Source organism: Giraffa tippelskirchi, chromosome 1, assembly GCF_054371585.1.
Source record: "Giraffa tippelskirchi isolate mGirTip1 chromosome 1, T2T-mGirTip1v1.2.pri, whole genome shotgun sequence".
Lineage (NCBI taxonomy): Eukaryota > Metazoa > Chordata > Mammalia > Artiodactyla > Giraffidae > Giraffa > Giraffa tippelskirchi.
The window spans coordinates 182,763,211-182,788,386 of NC_137275.1; the positions used below are offsets into that span (position 1 = coordinate 182,763,211).

Consider the following 25,176-nt stretch of genomic DNA (forward strand, 5'->3'; position numbering starts at 1 on the left):
AATCATATTTGAAAGGCCCATTCAATAATAAATGATCACTCAATCCCCTCCTTTTTCCCTTCCGCCTCCCCTCCCCTCCTGAACGAATCAGTTCTAAAGCTACTGCGTGAGGCCAAGCTAGACATCAGCACTAGAGTCAATGGGAGAGCTTCAGTGGCCCAGAGTCAGTTATCTGTTAACAAATACAGGTGCTCTGTCCCCAAGAATTGGAGTTCAAATGTGATAAGAAAGATGTCCACAGGGGAAAAGGGTGGCACCGAAAGGAGACAATCACAGACAGAGGAAGTGACCAAGTAGGTAAATATATTAAGTAAATGGAAGTCGGGTGTCTCACCATCAGAAAAAGCAGGTACAAGAGGGAAAGGAGAAAACCACAATGAACCCCATGGTGCTGAATTCCTGATTTCTGTTCACTGATAAGGTCTGGGAACAGCAACATCAAATAGCAATGAACACGCTTATAAGAAGCCAGAATTGTTTCCTAAAATGCATTCTCCACCTAAAGGAAAACTGGGCTTCTTAAAGAAATACCTGATTGCTGGGCTGGGACAGGGAAAATACAACATGAATCTGAAACAATCTGTGATACAATAAAGGCAGTATAGCTAACCCTTGAATATCATGGGGAGGGGATTAGAGGTGTAGACCCTCCGTGCAGGTGAAAATCTGCACGTAACTTAATTGTGGGCCCTCCACATCTAAGGTTGTTCGTATCTGCAGATTCAACCATGGGTCCATGTAATGTAGTATTTACTACTGAGATAAACTGCATGTAAGTGGGCCTGCAGCACGGTTCAAACCTGTGTTGTTCAAGGTCAACAGTACTCAGAGAAACATGAGGACATGTCAAAAGAACAAAGACATTTGCTTCCAGGAGATGACCATGGCAAACATGAATATCAAAATTAATAAAGATAGTAAGGAATTTTAACCCACTGGAAAATATAAGAAACCATACTAACAAAAATAAATACATGAATAAAAGACCAAAAAGAAATGATATTTACACTGTTTCAAAACATCATAAAATATTACTAAAGGGGAAAAAATAGAGTGGAGAAAGTAACCAGATACCACTTACTCAAGTGGGCAAAATGAACATCTAATGGGACACATCAAAACCCTGCACCATCTGACAAGTTGCAATCAGAAACCCACAGCACCACTTGTGTCATATTCCTGCCACACCTGTATAACCTGATTTAACCATGCAGAAATAAACCCGAATTGAGAGAAATTTTACAAAATAACTGTCCTGCAAAAAAAGATGCTTATTCCTTGGAAGAAAAGTTATGACCAACCTAGACAGCATATTAAAAAGCAGAGACATTACTTTGCCAACAAAGGTCCATCTAGTGAAGGCTATGGTTTTTCCAGTGGTCATGTATGGATATGAGAGCTGGTCTATAAAGAAAGCTGAGTGCTGAAGAATTGATGCTTTTGAACTGTGGTGTTGGAGAAGACTCTTGAGAGTCCCTTGGACTGCAAGGAGATCCAACCAGTCCATCCTAAAGGAAATCAGTCCTGAACATTCATTGGAAGGACTGATGCTGAAGCTCCAATACTTTGGCCACCTGATGTGAAGAACCGACTCATTTGAAAAGACCCTGATGCTGGGAAAGATTGAAGGTGGGGGAGAAGGGGACGACAAGAGAATGAGATGGTTGGATAGCATCACCTACTCAACGGACGTGAGTTTGAGTAAACTCCGGGAGTTGGTGATGGACAGGGAGGCCTGGCATGCTGCAGTCCATGGGGTCGCAGACAGTCAGACACAACTGAGTGACTGAACTGAGTCTTCAAAAATGTCAGGGTCAGTGAATGACACTGCTTTATCAGCAAAGTTTATGTACTATTCTAAATCCTTTGTTGTCATTTCAACAATCTTTACAACATCTTACCAGGAGTAGATTCCTTTGCTCATTCTTTGCTTATTCATTAGAAGCAACTTTTCATCCGTTCAAAGTTTTATCATGAGATATCTGCAATCCAGTCACATCTTCAAGCTCCATTTCTAATTCTAATTCTCTTGCTATTTCCGCATCTGCAGTTACTTTCTCCACTGAAGCCTTGAACTCCTCATGAAGGTTGTAATCAACCTCTTCCAGAGTCATGTTAATATCGATATTTTGACCTCTCGCCATGAATCACAAATGATCTTAATGGCATCTACAAGGTGAACTCTTTTCCACAGTTTCCAATTTACTTTGCTCAGATCCATCAGAAGAATCACTAATCATGGCAGCTATAGCTTTAGAAAATGTATTTCTTAAATAATAAAACTTGAAGGTCTAAATGACTCCTTAATCCATGGATTGCAGAATGGATGCTGTGCTAGCAAGCATGAAAAAAACATTAATCTCATTGTGTATCTCCATCAGGGTTCCAGAATGACAAGTGTTTTGTCAATGAGTAGTAATACTTTGAAAGGAAGCTTTTCTTCTGTGCAGAAGATATCAACAGTGGACTTAAAATAATCAGTAAACCATGGTGTAAACAGATGTGCTGTCATCCAGGCTTTTTCCTTTATAGGGCACAGGCAGAGTAGACTTAGCATAATTAAGGGTCCTAGAATTTTCAGAATGGTAAATGAGCACTGGCTTCAACTTAAAGTCACCAACTGCACCAGCCCCTAGCAAGAGTCAACCTGTCCTCTGAAGCTTTGAAACCAGCCACTCACTTCTCTCTAGCTAAGACAAGTCCTAGATGGCATCATCTTCCAGTATAAAGCTGTTTTGTCTATATTGAAAGTCTGTTATTTAGTGTTGTCACCATTTTAATAATCATCTAGCTGGATCTTCTGGATAATTTGCTGAAACTGCACCATCAGCTTTTTCACCTTACACTTTCATGTCATGGAGATGGCTTCTTCCCTTATGCCTCATGAAACAGTCTCTGCTACCTTCAAACTCTTCTGTAGCTTCCTTACCTCTCTCAGCCTTCAGAGAACTGAAGAGACTTATTAGAGTTTTAGCGCTTCCCTTGTAGCTCAGTCGGTTAATCTGCCTGCAATGCAGGAGATTCGGGTTCAATCCCTGGGTCAGGAAGATCCCCTGGAGAAGGAAATGGCAACCACTTCCAGTGTTCTTGCCTGGAGAATCCCACAGACAGAGGAGCCTGGCGGGCAACAGTCTATGGGGTAGCAAAGAGTCAGACACGACTTAGCGACTAAATCATCATCAGGGTTTTGCTCGAGATTTGGCTTTGGCTTAAGGGAATGTTGTGGTGGTTTGATCTTCTATCCAGATCATTGAAACTTTCTCCATGTCATCAATAACGTTTCAATTTCTTATTATTCCTGGGTTCATGGAATAGCACTTTTAGTTTCAAGAACTTTTCTTTTGCATTCACAACTTGGCTAACCGGCACAGAGGTCTAGTTTTCAGCCTATCTTGGCTATCAACATACTTTCCTCACTAAGCTAATAATCATTTCTAGCTTTTGATTTAAAGTAAGAGATATGCAACTCTTCCTTTCACTTGAACACCTGGTGGCTCAGACAGTAAAGAATCTGCCTGCAATGCAGTAGGCTGGGGTTCAATCCCTGGGTCAGGAGGATCCCCCAGAGAGGGAAATGGCAACCCACTCCAGTATTCTTACCTGGAGAATTCCATGGACAGAGGAGCCTGGCGAGCTACAGTACATAGGATCGCAAAGAGTTGGATACAACTGAGCGACTAACACACACACACACACACACACTCACAGAAGCCACTGTAGGGTTATTAACTGCCCTAATTTCAATATTGTTGAGTCTCAGGGAATAGGGAGACCTGAGGAGAGGGAGAGAGATAGGGAATGGCTGGCTGGTGGGGCAGTCAGAACACACATATTTATTAAGTTCACTGCACTATCTCATGTGGGCACGGTTCATGATTACAATTAATTACAAACCCTGAAACAATTACAACAGTATTATCAAAGATCGCCAATCACAGCTCACTGTAAGAAATAACAATGAAAAAGTGTGAAATATTGCAGGAATTACCAAACTGTGACACAGAGACACAAAGGGTACAAATGCTATTGGAAAGATGACAGACATCCTCAATGCATGGTTGCCACAAAACTTCAGTTTGTAAAAACTGAATCTGCAAGTACAATAAAACATGGTCTACTTGTATGCTAAAGTATGGACTATAGGCATTTCGTCAAATAGTCTAAGAAAACAGTTCTTTGTACTGCAGTTGTAATTTTTCTCTAAGTTTGAAATTGTTTCAAAATAAAAGTGAACAAACATACAAACACAGAGACACACAAACATACACATATACAGGCAATCTTTACTTTTGCAACTACAGTATTAACCGAAACTTGCATACATAAAAATCCTGACCTCACAGTGCACAATTACAGAACAGGCATGGCAATTTGCTAGTGTGGAAATTAAGAGTTTTTTAAAAATATAAAACTTTATTTTTCTTAAAAAGATTTTGTATGTTTAATTTCTACATTGAAGTATTTTCTAAGCAAAACAACTAAGCAAACCCACTCCACTGACTAGTAACTTTTTCAAATGAAATAATAATAAATCAATTTTTACACTAAGGCTGTCAAAAACTACATATATTTCAAATAATTTCATATGAAAAGGCCAACTTAAAGGCAAATTTTATACAAAATTGAACTGGAATCTTCACTTAACTTCAAAAACTAGCAATGAAACTTTCAGATTTTTCCTAATTTATGTCTTAACATTTCAAAGACAGCATCCTTGAAGTTTAATACATGTCCTTGCCAATGTACACTCAGAAATATAACCGATCACATTTTCATGATATCTGTGTCTTCACATAGATGATGTGATTCTGAAAAATTAAAACTGTCAGAGCATGATTATTGGAGTTGTCCAAGATATCAAACTAGACACTTAACAAGTCTATGTCTGGAATCTGGGGCCCACTAATCAATCCCCATACCATGCTTTCCCCAAACCATAATGATGTAGTTTAAAAACATTAGAAACAATCTTACAAAACAACTACTAATACTAAACGCAATCCTTCCAATCTAGTAGTATGCAAGGCCTCAATCTCTTCATGTACTATATATTAAGATAAAATGCCAGATATTAAACATGCAGGTTGGCTACCCAACTCATTATAGTTTTCACTGTTTAAAATCCACTATTTTTTGAAAGCCTATATATGAACATGGTTAGGCACCAGGCAATAGAGAGAAGAAAGTGTCCCTGGCATGACTTAAGTATTGTGATCAGAGTCAAACAAAACCATGAGAGAAATGTGTTAAATGTCTATAAAAGGTGTAGCCCTAAGATACAGGAAGAATGTAAAGATTATTCTGGAAAAGAATGAAAGAAATAGTAAATAGATCAGCTGAATAAAATCAACCGGTATAGCAATAAAACAGATTTAGGTTCTAGAGACTACCCTGTTGAGAACACTGACAAAGGTTGTTTTTTGTTTGAAAAGGCTATGGCCTAACAGTTATAAGTTACAAGAAAAGAATATACAGTCAGTACCCTAACCAAAAACCTTATGAATCATTTAAAAAAAAAAAAAAGTTAGCTAGCACAGAACACAACCTCAGAATTTGCAAGAAAGGTTCCAACCAACATTATTTGGGAGGACACAATTGCAATCCTACTGGGCAAGTACCTTTCAATGCAAGGAAAGAAACTGAAGAAATAAAGAAATTAACTAATATATAAATATCTTACAGACTCAAATCCTTAGTACTAGTATTTATGATGCTTTTACATATTTATATATTTGTAACATAAAACAATTTTGATTATTAGCATAAAAGATCAGCCCTATAATTCCAATTTAAAACACAATTAACAGCTAACCTAGACTTGTAGTTTTAATTTGAATTTCACTATAAACAGTACTGAAACTTAAGATATTAAGATGTACCATGCTTGTAAGTTTATTAAATGTTTTAAGACTTACCATAACATTTGTGAAGGTTTGTCTGAAAACTGAACTACTTACCAAATAGAGAATATATTAAGTTATTTAAACTGTTTTTTAAAGTTTTAAATATGTTTGTAAGAGGGATAAAATATAATTAAAGTCTCCTTTTAAAATGAGTACCTAAACTTACTATATTTACCTAAAAAGATTTGTTAAGTTGAACTTTAAAATTTAAGGGAAATTTGGGGTTTAAAATGTAACTTTGATGAACTACATACTAATTCTTTAAAACCAAAGGAACTTCCAAATAATTTTTTCTGTTTAGAAAAACCCACCTTCAAGGATACAAAATCCTACTTAACTCTTATTCATCCTTCAATATCTACGTAAAATTCTTCCTTTTCCATGAAGCCTTTCCTCTTTTCTATAAATGGTTTTATCCTTTTTACCCTATACTAGCAAAAAGAAAATAAATGTGTATCATTCAAACGGCTAATTTATTCTATTCTAGTGGCATAACTTTTATGAACACTCTTCTTTTAGGCATCCACATTGCTTATCCAAGGATCAGATGCACTTTCAGATCAGGGACTGTGTTTTATACTACTCTAAATCTCTAAAAATATCTTACACAAGGCAACGCTAACACACAGTAACTACTGGTGGCTGATGAACTGAATTCTAACAATTTTGCTTGCCTTTTCAAATGGACCATTACCTCTGTTACGTCCCAATGGTGTAAAAACTGATCCAAGTCAGTGAGGTAAAGTAGCACAGGGGAAAGCTGCGTCTGGATGACATGAGGCACTCCTCGAAGGCTCTGAAGCCAAGTCAGTTCCTCTTTTGAAAACCCTAATTTGAGTATATAAAGAAAGCCAATTTAAAATAAATCACAAAGCAACTAACATTCTTAAGTAATTTTTAAAAAATAGACGACATGTATCTTCAAGTTAAATTCTTCTTCAAGCTGTTTTCTCTGAATTTCTGTACTTCATGTATTATTTTAAAAAATGAAATGCCAGCAATGTAATAAAATTCATCTAATTATGTACACAAAGATGTACCTGAATCAAATGTGTAATACATCAAGAAACAATATTATACCCCTTATACTGAGGGCTTTACCACCTTTATACTTAAATAAATGTGAAAGACATAATCATTCTAATTAATGTCAGGTTTAAAAAAGCAAATGAACAAGAAAAACAATATGCTCCTTCATACATATATCAAACTCTGTATTCTTACATAATAGCTTTTCAAATTTTTTAAAACTATTCCATCCCTCCTAAGTCTATCTCTTCAACAATTACTGTGTACTTCCTTCTACCTATCCTATAACAGTAAGATTTCTGATTATCTTACCACCTCTATTATACCTAGTCTGACCTATACAAACAACTTGCCAAAGTCCTTCCTGAAAGACAGCTCTTTGAATTATCAGAATAGCAGCACAATGTGGTCTGACCCTAGCTACCTGCTTTGATGTTTTCAGATCACTGTACTTTCATGAACATGCCCTAAAGAGGCATCATCTGGTTTGGAAGCCATATCACATTCCTGATTGATTCCTCTTGAGTTTCCTAAAACCACTAAACCCTTTGACAGGTACTACTAATTAAAACATAAAGCCCTCATATCCATCTCAAATCTATCCAAAACTATCAAACAAACACATACAAGTCTACTTGTTTCTTTTATACAATATTTATCTTGCTACATTCAGCTCCTTATCAGAAACTTTCAAGCTATTTTTGGATTCTGACTTAACATTAAATAAGTCTCTTAATTTTAAGTCTTCTGAAAATTTCAAACACTGTCATCTTTATCATCCAATTACAAAACAAAACTACTGAAGACAGTACAATCATTTAAAACAACAGTAATAATACTTAGCAATCTAACACATCAAGACTCATTTTACTAATTTTTCTTTGAAATCAATGGAAAGCAAAATATGGCTAATTAAAATCTGATGTTTTTCCTAACACATTGAACATTTTAAACATGTTTAAAATGAATATTCTGTTCACCATCTTATTCAACTATGCAGTGAGGTTCAAAACTTAGACCCAAACAGGTAAAACAGTAAATCTCAGGAGAATTTTCATACTAGGTTCTTTTCCTTTCCTTAATTTGACAGATCAGTGTAGTTACCTGTAAGTGTTGAAAATAAGAAGCTGAAATAGTCTGCATTACTGATGTTTAACTGAACACTTCCATTCCGTTCTTTCACTGAAGATTTCCATCCAGAAAATGATGATCTATAATAAACAATGGAGACCTAGTACTAGAAGTGACCAACTTGAAGACTCAGGAATAAAGCACAGAACATATGACTATTTTTCTTTATTGAAAACAAGTCTAATTTAAGAGCTCAGACAAAAATCCATAGTATGTATCATCTTTACATATAAGGGTTCAAGTACTATAATATGGAAAACATAACTTCTAACATATATTTATGTAAAGTTTTCCTGAAAAGCATAACTGGTCCACATATATGGTACAACTTAAAAAATTTTCCACACCACTCAAAACTCAGATTCAAGGAGCCAAGATGAAGTTCTGCTTTTCAGTAGTAGGTTCAGCTGCTATGTATTTACTACCTCATCTTTATTAAAAAAAAAAAAAAGTCTTACCGTGCTTATATAAATGAGCTAAGTTTAAACAAGCTCCTGCTTCCTACCTAAGCAAAAGCATCTTAACTAGGTAAAAATACTTCAATTTAAAGCCACTCTGCAATAACTATGCGTTCCTATACTTCGCAAAGCTTTATACTAGTCTACTTCACAATACTGCAGGCTAAAGTACTGGTAGGGGACTTAAGTGAATAGCTAAACATAAAGCAGCTTCTCATTAAATGAAGATTATCTGGTTCCTGCTATGAGATCAGTTTTCAGTGATACCTTTAAAAACTCTCTTCAAGGTAAGACTAAGAAGGAATACAGCAAATGTCAACCATGAATACAGCAAAAAAAAGAAAAAGCTGAGAATAATCAGATCCAAAAAGACTACAGTTTTTATCACAGAAATCTGAATAAATGTCAAGACAAAATTAGGAGTTTCTAATTCAACGAGAAGCACTTAAATTTTTTTTACCACTGAAATAACTATTTATTAACATTCTTAAAAGTTGGGGAATTAAAAATAATGGAAACATTCTTCTGAATCATTCCCACTTAAAGGACTTCTCTTTGCTTAAAGGGCCATGGAGAGAATATCACAAACTAAGAGGTTATAAAAAGTCAGAGATGCTCAACGGAAATGAGTACAAAATGGTGATCAGAAAACAAACCAACACCCTCTTGAACCCAGTGAAAACTGTGCCGTCCAGTAGCTAAAAGGGGGTAGCAAATCCATTTAAAAATCTAGTTTGGACAAAACTACAATGTCCTTAAAACTACAATGACCATATATACTGGCCACACCAGAACACTTCTGAGAATAGAAAGGATGCTGAGAATAGAAGGGATGCTAGTATCAATTATGCTTGGACAACAGAAGTAAACCAGACCTGCTCCTGGCAGCCCACCTCATATATTCACCCTGCTTCAAAACCAGGCTGAATTTCTCAGTAACTTCTCCCTTCTCTGATATTTTTATCTAACAGCGTAGATTACGTTTCCACATCCATGTCTTATGTTCCCCAAACCAGCTGTAAATAAACTAGGGGCAGAGCGGATAAGGCAAGAGTAAAGGTCAGCAGAATAACACAGGTAGATGGAGGGGGAAAAAAACCTCAAACTCAAAAAAGCTCTAAAGTGGATGTTAAAAAAGGTAGGAGCAGCAATTCCAAGTACAGTTTTTAAAAGATATACTAAACACCAACAGTTTTAAGTTGATGCGTTTTTCACACACTGAACAAACTTAGATGATCTGGTGGTAACCTGTTCTTAGATAAACTCCCTCTGCTAGAGACAACAGAGTGTTAGAACTATAGTACCCAAAGTGAACTAGATTGTAGAGCCCAATTAATATAACAGATGAAAATCAGGAATTATTAAAGGAATATTTCAGGAAAATTAACCTGGCAACAGTGCGTGAAATAGATGGAGCGAGAAGCAAGACTACTTGCTGTAATAGTACAGGTGGGAGATAGTGAAAAAGCTGGCTAGTTTACAGTCATGATCAAGGACAGAAGGGGATATTGTGAAGAGAAAACCAAAGATATGAAATAACCCAGGTGACTTCTAAGGAACCAAACATTATTCTTCAATTCTAAATCTAGAAAAAGTGACGCAATAATAATACCACTGGCCTGGGAAAGTTGAAAAGCCCCCATTTTGTTTTAATTTTTAAAGAGATTAGTTTGAATAGGGACAATACATCTACAGAAGGAGAGGTCTACTAAGACTCTGTGCAAATGCTAAAAGGCAAAATTTAACTTAGTAGACTTTTAACTACATGACAATTTGCTTTTGATGATTATAAACTTCTATCACCATTACTTGTAAATTAATATTTTCTCAGTACTCGCCACAAGCCCACAAAAAAAGGTAAAAAGAGACTTGTGAAAAAATCCTTGACAAAAGTTATTGAGCATAAGTCAATCATAACTGATGCCAATAAAGATACTAAATACAAGTTCTAAAGAGAATTAATTTTAAGGGGTGTTCAAAAGTTGCTTTTAAATGAATGTTAAAACAGATCCTCTACTAGTTCTATCATGGGAAAAGAGTGCCCTCTACTGGAAGTTAACAGACATGAAACCACTTAAGTTAAATTGTATTTCTTAAAGACCTGGCATTAAGTACTGAACTAAGCAAAGAGGGGTTTCACATATAGCCAACACATTGCAAACAGCTCTCTTTTGCTAAAAGGAAAAAGTTATTATCAATTGCGAAGCATATTTTGGGTGACAACATTCAAACACATGTCCTATCCTGGTATGAAGAGACTGGCAAACAAAGCTAAAGAAAATCTATGAATAAAGTAAGCTACTCCTGTTTAACTGGGGCAGAGGATCTGCACAAGAAGCCACAAAGAAGCTAGTTTTTAAATTTTTCAGCTACAGCCTAGATTCAATTCCCGCCTAAAACTGTATCAGACCCTGGCCTTCAGCCACAATCAGTAACAAATGGCTGAATACCAAAGTACTATACCTGATACAAACATTAAATTTTAAAGGATACTTTGAACACTCACAACATGAAACACTATTAGTTTTAAGACCTTTGAGGGTAAAACGGTACAGTCACATTCTGGAAAGTAGTTCCTCAAAAAATTAAACAGAATATTAATATATGATCCAGCAATTCCACTTCTGGGTATACAGCCAAAAGAATTAAAAGGATTCAAACAGGTATCTGTACACCAATGTTTATAGCTGCATTATTCATAATAGCCAAAAGGCAGAACAACCAAGTATCCATTAACAGATGAATACATCAAAATCATGAAGACAAAATAGTGGTAAACAGGGCTTGGAGAAGGGGAAATAACCAGTACCGAGTTTCAGTTTGGAATGCTGACAAGTACTGGAAATGAACAGTGGTAGTAGTTGCACAACAGTGTGAATGTACTTAATGCCCCCAACAGTTCTAACTGTATAACTAAAACTGGTTAAAATGGTAAGTTTATGTTATGTATATTTTGCCACACACACACACACACACCCACCCACAGATATTTCAACAATTCCTTGTCTGAGTGTGCAAGCTTTTATTTCACCACCTACATTAATCTGAACACCCTTCCAAAGAGGAAGACCTGTATTACAATTTCATAACACCAAAAGTTTTAAAGCACAGCACTCTCATCTGCCACTGAATCCTTACTATGGCTACGTACTTCTAATAATTTTAACCCTTGTTGCAATCCACCTACACAAATCACTGTATATTTCTACCTGATGGCTCAGCGGTAAAGAATCCACCTGCGGTGCAGGGGAACAAGGGTACAATCCCTAAGTCAGGAAGATCCCCTGGAGAAAGAAATGGCAACCCACTCCAGTATTCTTGCCTGGAAAATCCCATGGACAGAGGAGCCTGGTGGGCTACAGCCCATGAACTTAGTGACTAAAACCATGACAATGCAAACCACTGAACAAACAACCTGGAACAGTCGTCCTCTAGTGAACTTCCTCTATCTAGTAATAACATCAACAATTTTAACTGCTGTTTCAAGAGCAAATGAAGGGAGGGGGCAGTTACTTTAAAAAAAGTCAGTTCATAAACTGCCAGGGACAGGGGAAGGGTGCGGGAGAAGATTATACACTTGAAATACAGCTCACTTCAGCATGCTACCTCATGTGCAGTATCCCGATAAGCATGGCAGCCAAATTTGCACTGAGTCTTCCCATAATACAGCAGCGACTTAACCGAGAAAGCAAATCAGCAGGCAGACTGGGTAGAAAATACACAAGCTGGACCAAAAGCTGCTGAGACTCTGCTGGGAGAACCACCACAGTGCCTTCTTGTGGATCTAGTGAGGTAGGAAGACAAGTAAAATTTTAAAAGATATACAAACGAGAATAAAGCAGACTGATCATTTTCACTGTGCTATGTTGAATTCTAACATATCAATTACATGGAAAAAAGTTTTATCACAAAGCATATATGTAAGGCTTAAGGTACTGCCTAGAGTAAAAGACTAAATACAATCATTATTTAAAGATAACATTTAACACTCAATTTCATAAGATTCAAATATGTTAGTTGAAATAAAAACTGACGGAGTTAAAGGAATCAGAAACAAAGCAAAACAGTAAAAAAAAAAAAAAAACAACCACTTTTGCCAAACAGGGACAATTGCAATATCAACCTAATTTAAAACCAAAGACTTAAATTTGAGTATACACACACGCCCCTACATAAAAGCAATACCAAAAAATACAGATTTTAAAATACCACACACAAAAGGTAGACACAAACCAATGTTTGTCACCTAATAAATGGATAAATATAAAGTGGTGTATCTTCAACAATGGAATGTTATTCAGCATTAAAAAGAAATACAGTACTCATATATGCTATGACATGAATGAATCCTAAAAATAGTATGCTAAGTGAAATAAGCCAGACTGAAAAGATCCACATTATACAATTTCATCTATAAGAAATGACCAAAATAGGCAAATACAAAGAGACAGAAGTGGTGAGCAGTGGCTGCCAGGAGCTGAGGAAGGAAGAAATAAGGAAATAGGGACAGACTACTAATGGTAGAGTTTCTTTTTGAGGTGATAAAAATATTCTGGAATAAGATAATAGTGACTATTGCACAATCTTGGGAATAAGTTAAAAATTAATGAATTGCAGTGTAAAATGGCCAATTTTATGGCATATGAATTGTGTCCCAATAATAAATACTAATTATACATATGTATATATGTCAGTATGTTTTTACTGATATTTTTGCTTAAAAGAATGAAAAGGTGGGGAGGGTGGGCAGGGGTACTCAGGGACAGGGCGTCATAGGGGATTCGGCACAAAATGCAGCATTAAAGGTAACTCCTGTCCCCTAAAAAAAAAAACAAAAAAAGAATGAAAAGGTTTCAGGAGTGAATAAAAAATTAATATATGAAAGCCATACAAGATGTCAATAATGAGTAAATAAGTAAAATTTGTCATCAAAGTTTCAAAAGAATTCTGTAAGAATACCTGATCAGTTTTGAATTTGTGAATTTTGTGGCTTAAAAGACAATTTAAGATCTGAAGAAACATCTACAACCTTTAATTTTCTAAAACTATTGTATTAAGTAATACTATTGAAAATGAATTTACTGTTTGATATTGTTCATTTTACCATGGTATAATTAATGTATAATTTGAAGGAAAAGTAAAACCTAAAGGTCTCCCCTTTGAAACATTGTTCCTAAATTGGGGTAGACCGATTACGACTTACATAGGTAAACAAAACTCTTACCATAGATTCGAAGAGCAGTAATTTGTAAACTTTTGAGTAGCTCTTTATTTGCTCGGGCTGCAGCAGTATGGATGATGTCAATAAGCTGTGTTGAAAGCTCAGGGTTTCGGGAGCCGAGATGAGCAAGCTGCAGTGGTAAACTAGCCAACCAACGCGATAACACTTTACTGCGGTATCTAAGGCCATCAAAGACAAGGGAAATACACATTTATTTAAACATTTGAGAGCCTATAAGATGGCTGGCACCATTTATTCAGCTATAGCATTCTCTAAGGATTTTACCCACTGTATTTTAAAAGTTTATGTAATTTGGGGCACTATGTAAATTGTAATTTTATCTTAAAGGACACCGACTCAACTTAACTTCTTGTGAACTATTTACATTAATTCGTAATAATTATTTTACTATATTAAGTCATTGATGCACTCAGTATAGGGTGCACCCACATTAAGTGGCTTCAAACTTGTGTTATTTCAGTTCTTTCATATACTTGCTAATAACTCTCTCATGTCTCATCTAGGACACAGCAATCACTTTTGCTGTCCCCCAAGAGCTTAGTGATTTAAGCATGACCTTTGGAGTCTAAACTTCCCTGGTGGCTCAGATGGTAAAGCATCTGCTTACAATGTGGGAGACCCGGGTTCGATCCCTGGGTTGGGACAATCCCCTGGAGAAGGAAATGGCAACCCACTCCAGTACTCTTGCTTGGAAAATCCCATGGACGGAGGAGCGTGGTAGCTTACATACAGTCCATGGGGTTGCAAAGAGTCGGACACGACTGAGCGACTTCATTTCATTTTTGGAGTCTAAGAGACCTGAACTTAAGTCTCAGTCTGGCTGCTCTTTAGCAGCATGACACTCACCAACTTATTTAACCTAAGCTTCCTTCCATAAGGCAGAAACCAACAGTACATCAAAGTATGAGAATTACTGAAAAATTAAGAAAAGCACCTGACTCACAGTGAAGACTTGAACATGTTCTAATAACTACCTATGTATGCTGAGGTATCCCAAATCTCTTATCTTTCACCCAAACATCTCTTCCAGACTATCCCAAATAACCTCATACTCACCATATCTAAAGACTGATTCCTTAGTTCTACTCTTTGTGTTGTCTGTGTCACCAGACAGCACAAGACTAAGCCAGGAATTTTTTCACTTTAAAATGCTCCCATTTTTAAATAACTTATTGAAACATTTTTGACACACAGTATTATGTTAGTTTCAGGTATATATCACATAATAATCTGACATCTGTACACGTTACAAATGGTCACCACAAGTTTAGTAACCACCTGTCCTAATAAAAGTTACTGTAGTATTACTGGTCATATTCTTTATGCTGTATATTACATCCCCATGGCTTATTTACTTTATAACTAAGTTTGTGCCTTTTAATGTCCTTCACCTATTGTACACCTCTCCTCTTCTACTGCCCTCATTCTTATACCATATGTCCCAATATGTCACTAAGGACCAGAGGTTAAACCTCCGTAAGTTTTATGGGAAGCAAAAGAAAAAGCTGAAGCTGCTACAGGTGGTTCCAACTGTCCTTTAGCTATTAAGCAGCAGACAAGTGGCAATATATGCTCAAAGAGACTTTCACCTTCTCAGTTATGTGTATAAAGGTTTACTAGAACTATTATGTACGCCTCTTTATAAAAAAATTTTTTTAAATGAAACCAAAAAGGATAAAAAGAGAGAATTTCTCTGAAGATTTAATCACTCTATCATTTTACACAGATTTCAAAGTAACCTGGTAAGAAAAGCAAAATAACAAAAGGAACTGTACCGGATTCTATAAGATCTCAGTTCTTCTTTTTGATAGATTTTACTGAAAAACTTCAGTAACAAAGTCCGAACTGGAACGAGAAGGCCTCTCTGCTGATACAATGTATACACTGCCTTTATGAGAGATTCTGTAGCCACTAAAAACAAGAGAAAACAACTGCATATGAGTCAAAATGTTTCTTCACCGGCACTAATTCTTCTAAAAAGCACAGAAGCACCTTGTTCCTATGACAAAGCAGATTTTAGCCATGAACTGACGACTACCATCAAAATCCTACATCAGTGGCCTAATACAAGTCAAACCAACCAGAGATTACAGTACAAATTTTCCTAAGAGACAACAAACCTAGGAAAGGACAGCAAAAAGCAGAATACTAGAAAGGTGGATAAGCCAGGAACCAAACAGGAAAGTTCTGTTTTGAATGAAAAGAATTAGTAAGATACACTAAAAATTGACTTAATGCAACATAACTTCAAGTTACAAGAAAGGTAAAGAGATAAGGATCCATCAATTTCTAGTCAGATTAGATCAGAAAAGAGTATTTCTTCATCCTTAGGCTCAATGTCATTTCCTCTTAACAAAACCTACCTCCTTTCACTCCAACTATGTAATCTAGTAGAAAACCTACCCATCAGCTTCAGAGTGGACCTACCCACTGAAAAAGGGATGTTCTCAGCCATCAGGGTTCAAGTAGATATTCCTTCATGACTATGCTGCCTTTTATGGCTTGAACGTAAATGACTATGTGAAATGTTTGACAGTTATGAACTCAAAGTTAGACTCTAAATATTTATAGCATGCATAAGAGCTCCTCTATTAAATAAGGACAAAGCATTAACACCTACCTCTGTTTGGCTGTATCTGCATTAACCTCCAGGAGACTCCAAGCAATCTGTTCAGCTGCTTACTATTTAGCCTAGAGCCATCTTCAAGGGTCTCTGTTACAAATTTCCTTATCATTTCTATCCAACTGGAATCCTTCTGCAAAGTTGAGGCATTTGCCAGGGAGACCATGATATCAGACAGTGTTAAATTCAGTAAAAGATGATCTACATTATTCGAGAGAATCGTGCAATGCTTGATGCTAAAAACAAAGACACACATTAACTGTTAAGTGTTGTATCTACCATGCAGCCTTCACTTAAATACTTAACTATTCCTCCCAGAATGAACTGCCAAGAAAGTAGGTATATAAAAGTGACTGTAAGTAAACCATTCATTACAGAATCAGGGTTGTTAAGGCATAAATTAAGAATGCATACTGCTCAGTTCATTACCCAAGTTGCTCTTCACACAAAAAATACAGGCCCTTGAAACACTGCTTGGTAATCCTAGATGTAATGTAGGGATAAGAACACTTGAAAACTTCAACACACTTGAAGATTTTCTTTAAGCAGATCTTTATATTATGATGAAACTCACAATAAACCTTGATTCTTCTTCTAACTAATTTTGACTTAACAGAATCATTAATTTCTCCTGGCCACAACTTCCTTATGTGTGAAACAGGAGACTGGTCTAGATAAGCCCAATTCTTAAACAACTTAATTTTATGACTCACATATTAAAACCACTTTTCCTAGCCATATAAAACACATTTCTTTCAAAGCTTGAAAGAAATTTCAAAAAATGGTTCAAATAGATTATCTTAACAAAAACAAAATTTGCAACTTAGGATATAAACCACTAGATATATAAACAGTGCAGATTTCAGGCTACACTGCATTCAACAGCAAAGCCTATTTATTTTCATGTTCAGAAACATGTAAAGTTGATTAAACTAAAAAAATACCTGAAACTAACTTATTTTAAAAGAAAAAGTTAACCCTGGATTAGGCATGAGAAAGGACACAGTAGTAAGGAACCACAAATACAAGGGAAGGGAAACTTTTAATATTTGGTGTTATCAGGGTATCAAATATAGGGTTAGGAATGACAAATGGGACCAGATCACAAAGAGTTGAAAGCTAAGGGCACTAAAATCAATTCTGCAAGCACAGGAGTTAACATAGTTGAAAAGTTCTTTCATTTCTGCTGATGAAAAAGAAAAAATCAGTTACAAGACTCTAAACAAAGAAGTAGTTGTATGTCTATTTGAGCAATACAGGCCAGATGTGACAAGCGCAAGAAACAATGCTGGTACAGACTAGGAGAAAGGGGTATGTATACGAAGAATAAAAATGAGCTGGATTTGAAGTCTGCTTAAATGCATACAAGATACATATGTCCAAGAGACAGGAATCAAGAAAATCCCCATGGAAAAGAAATGCAAAACAGCAAAATGGCTGTCTGAGGAGGCCTTACAGATAGCTGGGAAGAGAAGAGAAGCGAAAAGCAAACGAGAAAAGGAAAGACATTCTCATCTGAATGCAGAGTTCCAAAGAATAGCAAGGAGAGATAAGAAAGCCTTCCTCAGCGATCAGTGCAAAGAAATAGAGGAAAACAACAGATTGGGAAAGACTAGAGATCTCTTCAAGAAAATTAGAGATACCAAAGGAACATTTCATGCAAAGATGGGCTCGATAAAGGACAGAAATGGTATGGACCTAACAGAAGCAGAAGATATTAAGAAGAGGTGGCAAGAATACACAGAAGAACTGTACAAAAAAGATCTTCATGACCCAGATAATCACGATGGTGTGATCACTCACCTAGAGCCAGACATCCTGGAATGTGAAGTCAAGTGGGCCTTAGAAAGCATCACTATGAACAAAGCTAGTGGAGGTGATGGAATTCCAGTTGAGCTATTTCAAATCCTCAAAGGTGATGCTGTGAAAGTGCTACACTCGATATGCCAGCAAATTTGGAAAACTCAGCAGTGGCCACAGGACTGGAAAAGGTCAGTTTTCGTTCCAATCCCAAAGAAAGGCAATGCCAAAGAATGCTCAAACTACTGCACAATTGCACTCATCTCACATGCTAGTAGAGTAATGCTCAAAATTCTCCAAGCCAGGCTTCAGCAATACGTGAACCGTGAAATTCCAGATGTTCAAGCTGGTTTTAGAGAAGGCAGAGAGTGAAGAAGAACTAAAGAGCCTCTTGATGAAGGTGAAGGAGGAGAGTGAAAAAGTTGGCTTAAAGCTCAACATTCAGAAAACTAAGATCATGGCATCTGGTCCCATCACTCCATGGGAAATAGATGGGGAAACAGTGGGAACAGTGTCAGACTTTATTTTTTGGGGCTCCAGAATCACTGCTGATGGTGACTGCAGCCATGAAATTAAAAGACGCTTACTCCTTGGAAGGAAGGTTATGGCCAACCTAGATAGCATATTTAAAAGCAGAGACATTACTTTGCCAAGAAAAGTCCGTCTAGTCAAGGCTATGGTTTTTCCAGTGGTCATGTATGGATGTGAGAGTTGGACGGTGAAGAAAGCTGAGCACCGCAGAATTGATGCTTTTGAACTGTGGTGTTGGAGAAGACTCTTGAGAGTCCCTTGGGCTGCAAGGAGATCCAATCAATCCATCCTAAAAGAGATCAATCCTGGGTGTTCATTGGAAGGTCTGATGTTGAAGCTGAAACTCCAATACTTTGGCCACCTCATGCGAAGGGTTGACTCATTGGAAAAGACCCTAATGCTGGGTAGGATTGGGGGCGGGAGGAGAAGGGGACGACAGAGGATGAGATGGTTGGATGGCACCACCGACTCGATGAACATGGGTTTGGGTAGACTCCAGGAGTTGGTGATGGACAGAGAGGCCTGGCGTGCTGCAGTTCATGGGGTCGCAAAGAGTCGGACATGACTGAGCGACTGAACTGAACTGAACTAAATGCATACATGTATGTGAGCTTTTAGCTCAGCTAGTAAAGAATCCACCTGCAATGCAGGAGACCCCAGTTCGATTTCTGGGTTGGGAAGATCCCTTGGAGAAGGGATAGGCCACCCACTCCAGTATTCTTGGGCTTCCCTGGTGCCTCAGTCGGTAAACTTGCAATGTGGGAGACCTGGGTTCCATCCCTTGGTTGGGAAGATCCCCTGGAGAAGGGCATGGCAACTCACTCCAGTATTCTTGCCTGGAGAATCCCCATGGACAGAGGAGCCTGGCCAATTACAGTCTACGGGGTCACAAAGAGTCGGGACATGACTGAGTGAGTAAGCACAGCACAACACATGCCCAGCAGAAAACTGGGAATTCTATCACAAAGAGAGAGATTGAATGAAAACTGGGACAGACGACTAGCAATCTATACTACAAACCCAAAACTACTGGTAGGTTCTTTGCCCAACTGTTCACTGCCCCAAACCAAGGCACATTTTTTACTAACCAGACCACGCAAAAACTCAACTCCAAGATTTCTTCACCACAGGTAGAGCTTTTGAAGATCTACTTAAGTTTATCTTAAGCAGTATAACCTATTACTGTCTGGAAGGTGTCAATAGACATTCAAAAGTTGGGAGAATTCATCCTGCTCCTCCAAGAATTTACATAAAATTTTAAAGTCTAAATACACTGACCACCAATTCTATGAGGGAGGCAGGAAACTGGGGAAACTCATCTTCAGCAATGATAGAGGAGGAAATTAGAACTGATTCGCTTCCTGAAAATAACTTTAAAAGCTGGATGAAATACTTTTTAACAACTCAAAAGCATTCAAGAGGTAACAAGATGATGAACAATTGCTGGGTCCCCAAATAAAGCAAGACCATAGCACTCAAGTTCCAAGGGCTGCTGCCAATTCCAACAAAAAGGCAGGAAAACGGAAACCTTTCAGAGGCCTCACAGGGAAAAGTCAAACCCCAGAGCCAGACAAACATGGGAACTCTGGTATATTATCCCTACTTCAAGCTGGACCCTTAGGGCTTTCCCTTCCAGAGTAAGGATGAACTGGAAGTAAAAAGAGCTCTTACATAAAACAATCCCAGTTATGCATCATCTCAGTAGTTAACGCAACAATTTTTCCAAACTAAATCTATAGATTCAACACAATTCCAATCAAAACCCCAGCCAGTTACTTTACAGTTATCAACAAAATGATTTCTGAAGTTTATACACAAAGGCAAACACTATACTACCCAACACAAGACCAAAGTGGAACAATGTTGGAGGACTAACGCCACTCAATTTCAAGACTTACTGTACTACAGTAATCAAGACAGCATGGTACTGGTGAACGAATAGACAAACATAGGTTAATGGAAGAGCCCCAAGACAGGCCTACAAGTACAGTCAACTGATGATTTTGACAAAGGAGCAGAAGCAATCCAAAAGAAAAACAATAGTCTTTTCCATAAACAGTGCTGGAATAACTGGACAGAAACTCTAGAACTGAAAAATAAAAACAAAACAAATTCAACATATGTATGTTTGAATGAGCTAAAGACAAACAGAAAATTCAGTAAGTGGGTCTTATATACATTCAATTAGTCTTTAAAGGGAAGGAGGAAAATGGCACTAATTTTTTTTTTAAAGATGAGAATTTTTCAGATGTGTTTAGACACTTCATTCAAGATCTCAGATTTAAGAAGCTCACTGAATTCCAAGGAAAATCAATAAAAAAGAAAACCACACCTGGATACATCACTGTCAAACTGCAGAAAATAAAAGACAAGGAGAAAAGTCTTATGGGGGCGGGGGAGGGAAGTAACTTTTATAAAGTAGCAACAGTTCAGACTCACAGCAGTGGAATCCAAGAGAGAGCGAAGTGTTCCTGTCAGTATGCTCAAACAAGGAAACTGCCAAACCCAACTACTGTGCTCTGTTAAAACAGTCCTTGGAGGTAAAGGAGAATACATACATTCTCCTTCATTATATATATAAGTATGTGTGTGTGTGTGTAAACCCTCTAGCAGCTTCTAAATAAGCCTAATGAGGAGAGATGAAAAAAATGAAGAGCAAAAAAGCAGGATATACAGATAAAACTCAGACGGTGGATATAAGTTCAAAAATATTCATTTTTGCTTGAAAGTTCAAATTTTATCTCTGGCACAGACACAATTTTCCTGGAACTGATAGGCCACTTTATTCATTTCTGAGAAAACATCTACAAATACCCAAGTCTGAATAATCATAGTCATTCAAATTAAAATCATGTCCATCAAAGAAAATACAAACAGAATGACAAATCAATTTCCTCGAGACAACCATCATTCTCTGGTATGCAGCCAAAATACTTCAGGCACACTTCCCATTTCACCACGCAGAATATTAAAAATATGTGTTTTCAAGGATTGTGACTTAGTAAGATTAGTAATTTTTACTTCATTATGACCAATTTTAAGTGAAACTGGCATGTTCTTTTAAACTGTGAATGCATGGTGGTGAAGAATACTGTTAGCCCTCCATACCGTTCTGCATCCACGTATTCAACCAACTGCAGATGGTGTATCATGCTTATGAATTGTGGTTTTCTGAGTCCGCAGATGCAGAACTTGCATATTTGGAAGGGAACTTGCTTCTAGGACAGTGAAAATACCACATATGACACCATGTCTTTACACAAAACTCAGACTGTACAACACCAAGAGTGAACCCTAACATAAACCAAAGACTTCGAGTATAAATGATATGTCACTTAAGTTTGTATTTTACAACAAATATACAACTCTGGTGTGGGATGCTGACAGTGAGGGAGGCTATGCATCCATGGGGGCAGAAGTACAGTATATGAGGACTCCATACTTTCTGTTCAATTTTACTATGAATTTAAAATTGCTCTAAAAAATAAACTCCATTAAAAAAACAGGAATGAAATGCTAGCAGTGCCACAACATGACTAAACCTTAAAGATATCATGCTAAGTGAAGTTAAGCCAGACACAAAACAATATTGTAAGTTTCTACTGATAAGTGGTACGTAAAACAGTCAAATTAATAAAGGAAGAAAAGTGCAAGAGTGGTTCCCAGTACGTGGAGGGAGGAGAGCATAGGAAGTTATTATTTAATGTGTACTGAGTTTCAGTTTGGTAACATGAAAAATGTGAAAATGTGAATGTACTTAATGCCACCGATCAGTACACTTTAAAAGTGGTTAAAATGCTAAATTTTATGCTATGGACATTTTATCACAACGAAAATAATATCTTTTGTAACTCCACAGTTCAACCCAAGATTAAAAAAATCTAGACATCAGGTCAAAATTGAAGACCACTGGCCTAGGCCACATTGGCTCCTCTAACTTGAACTTGTGAATTTAGCAGATAGCCTCCAAAGACTATCTGCGAAATATTCAACGCACTTCCTTATGGAAGTACAAGAGCAGCCTGCGGACCCTCAAAACAAATCACTAGGGAAATTTATGATAATACTGTCAATCCACTTTTGTTAAAAATCCCACAATTTCACCACCTCAGTCTCTTCATAGTTGATTCCTTTTTCATCTTTTATATCTCGGCACAAATCACTCCCTAAGCAGGCAGCCCTCCCTGGGACCTATGCCCCCCATGAAAGAGCAGGACCAGCTCCTTACTATATTGATATACTCCTATTTCCTACACTCTTTCCTAAGTGCCTTCAACGTATTAAGTGTGCAAGAAAGTGAATAATGACAGTACACCCATATGCTCGAGTAGTTTACTTACATTTAACAGTCTACCAAATTCCAAACATCCTTTTATTTAATCTCATTTTGATGAAAATTATATCTGAAACCTCTTGACAACATAAAAAACACATATAATTATATTCACATGTTGAAGGATATTCTGAAGTTTATCCATGACCTGATTAAAAACTTCTGTGTTAATAAGAAAACTGTATCTGGAGAAAACAAACCCTAATAACTTACTTGCTCAAGAAAGTATCTCCCTATCTGATTATCTGTCACCTCCAACTCCAGAAACTCTAACTTAATGGTCCTAAAACATGGTTTTGATCCAACCAATAGTCTTCCATGCCAAAAGGATCAAGGATGAAAGAGAAATGAGGGTCAGAGACAAAAAATGACTTTCAGCATTAAGGTTACTCATCAGTAGAAACCGACTTGATCCAGGTCTGTCCTGTGTTCCCCAATACGCAATTCTATGGCTTTCTCATACCCTATAATATCTCCTTCCATTACTGCAATCATCCCCCACTTCACTTCTGCCTGCTAAAATCACATTCATGTTAAAACACTACTCTCCAACATTGCTTTGTCTGTTTATCCTAACAAGGATGTCTCTTCCTATGAATTCCTATAGCATTTCTTAATTATAAAGTTCTAATGACACTTAAATATGCCTTGTGTTAAATATGTAGATTCATTTTTCTTCCTGCAAGTTATTGAGCTTTTGTTTCTCAGCCTTAAAACCACCCTTCCACACTCTTACTTTGTGATCCTGGGAGTGAGCCACATTTTTCCCTTTACAGTTTGCTTCTTGTTAGGCTCTGCCAATAAAGTACTTGTTATTGTTTAGTCACAAAGCTGTGTCAGACTCTTTTGCAACCCCGTGGACTGTAGCCCGCCAGGCTCCTCTGTCCATGGGATTTCCCAGGCAAGAATACTGCAGTGGGTAGCCATTTCCTTCTCCAGCAGATCTTACCAACTCAGGGATCGAATCTGTCCCCTGAATTGGCAGGATTCTCTACCACTGAGCCACCTGGGAAGCAAAGGGGTACTTGAGACAGGAAAGCTGTAGGAGGAAAATGTGGCACTTTCTGTTTGCTTCCTAGTCCTATTTTTTGCTTTCTTTTGCCACCAGTGCAACCCAACCACTCTTCTTCAGGCCAGCAGCAGTTCATTCTAGTAGCTAGAGTTGGTTCTGGTCTGTATTTTCCTGACACAGAACCAGCATCATCATGACCCTACAACACCAGCACCAGCCAGCCAGCCAGAACCCCCTGTGCTGAATCCTCTACCCCTATCCCACTGGGCCCCTCTCCTGATCTCAAAGACATTAGTCCCAGCTGAGTGCAAACCCCTTCCTAGAGGTCTGAGTTTGGGCTCCAGACAGCCTTTCCTTCAAGCTACTTGCCCTCTTCTCTTTGTTCTCCCAGTCAAGAGGCAGTGGCCGCTTCCTGTAGGTCTACCTCTACAATACCTTACTGTTCCCTTTTGTCTTTCCACTATTAAATGGAAATACCGTTTCCATTTTCCATTAAACTAGGAAATACCTAGTTTAATACCTAGTTAACAACTGTTTGTATTAAATTCTCTGTGAAAAGCACTGGTATGATTTCCATCTCATGACTAGAGTCTGATACACATTTTTATCAATTTTAAGATTTTGTATTGACTTTTACAATTTATGAAATCACTTAAGAGATCAGAGTATACCTTAGGACATCTAATTATCTGTCATAATACTTTACTTACAGTGAGAGACCAAAAAACTTTAGTGAATGAATGAAGTTTATCTGCCTACAACATACTTACCACTTCTGAGCACATCCTCTGAACTCTGCCCAAAGAGCCTCACTGATTCTCCAAGTAGTTTCTTCCTTTTGATAAATTTAAGACCCTTCTGACAGACTTTAAAATCTGTTCAAGTGTTTGCTCATTTGGGGAACTGCACCTTGAGTTTTCTAACTTGTATCTGCTTGTCAAATTTTATTGGGCAATTTGTTTTTACTTTTATCTGCTCTTACTTCACGTAAACATTTCAAATAACTTCCAGGCTTACACTTTTCCAGTGAAACTTCATCCATAATTCGTTCTTTCCACTTATTTTAAAAAAGAGAACTGCTGCTGCTGCTGAGTCGCTTCAGTCGTGTCCGACT

At 37.3% G+C, this 25,176-nt stretch overlaps 1 protein-coding gene across 8 annotated transcripts in view; it reads right to left on the minus strand.

Annotated features, from left to right (window-relative positions):
* Positions 1-25,176, minus strand: part of TEX10 (testis expressed 10) — a 46,838-nt gene that overhangs the window by 9,213 nt on the left and 12,449 nt on the right. For all 8 annotated transcript variants that reach the window (XR_014060191.1, XM_081512402.1, XM_081512391.1 and 5 more), the window contains 6 exons: positions 16,384-16,622; positions 15,539-15,674; positions 13,746-13,921; positions 12,128-12,305; positions 8,037-8,143; positions 6,598-6,731 (listed from right to left, as the gene is read on the minus strand). Coding sequence is in view for 7 of the 8 variants with exons in the window: in XM_081512402.1 (XP_081368528.1) it covers positions 6,598-6,731; positions 8,037-8,143; positions 12,128-12,305; positions 13,746-13,921; positions 15,539-15,674; positions 16,384-16,622 (970 nt within the window). In the remaining variant the exon portion in view is untranslated. The remainder of the gene's footprint in view (positions 1-6,597; positions 6,732-8,036; positions 8,144-12,127; positions 12,306-13,745; positions 13,922-15,538; positions 15,675-16,383; positions 16,623-25,176) is intronic.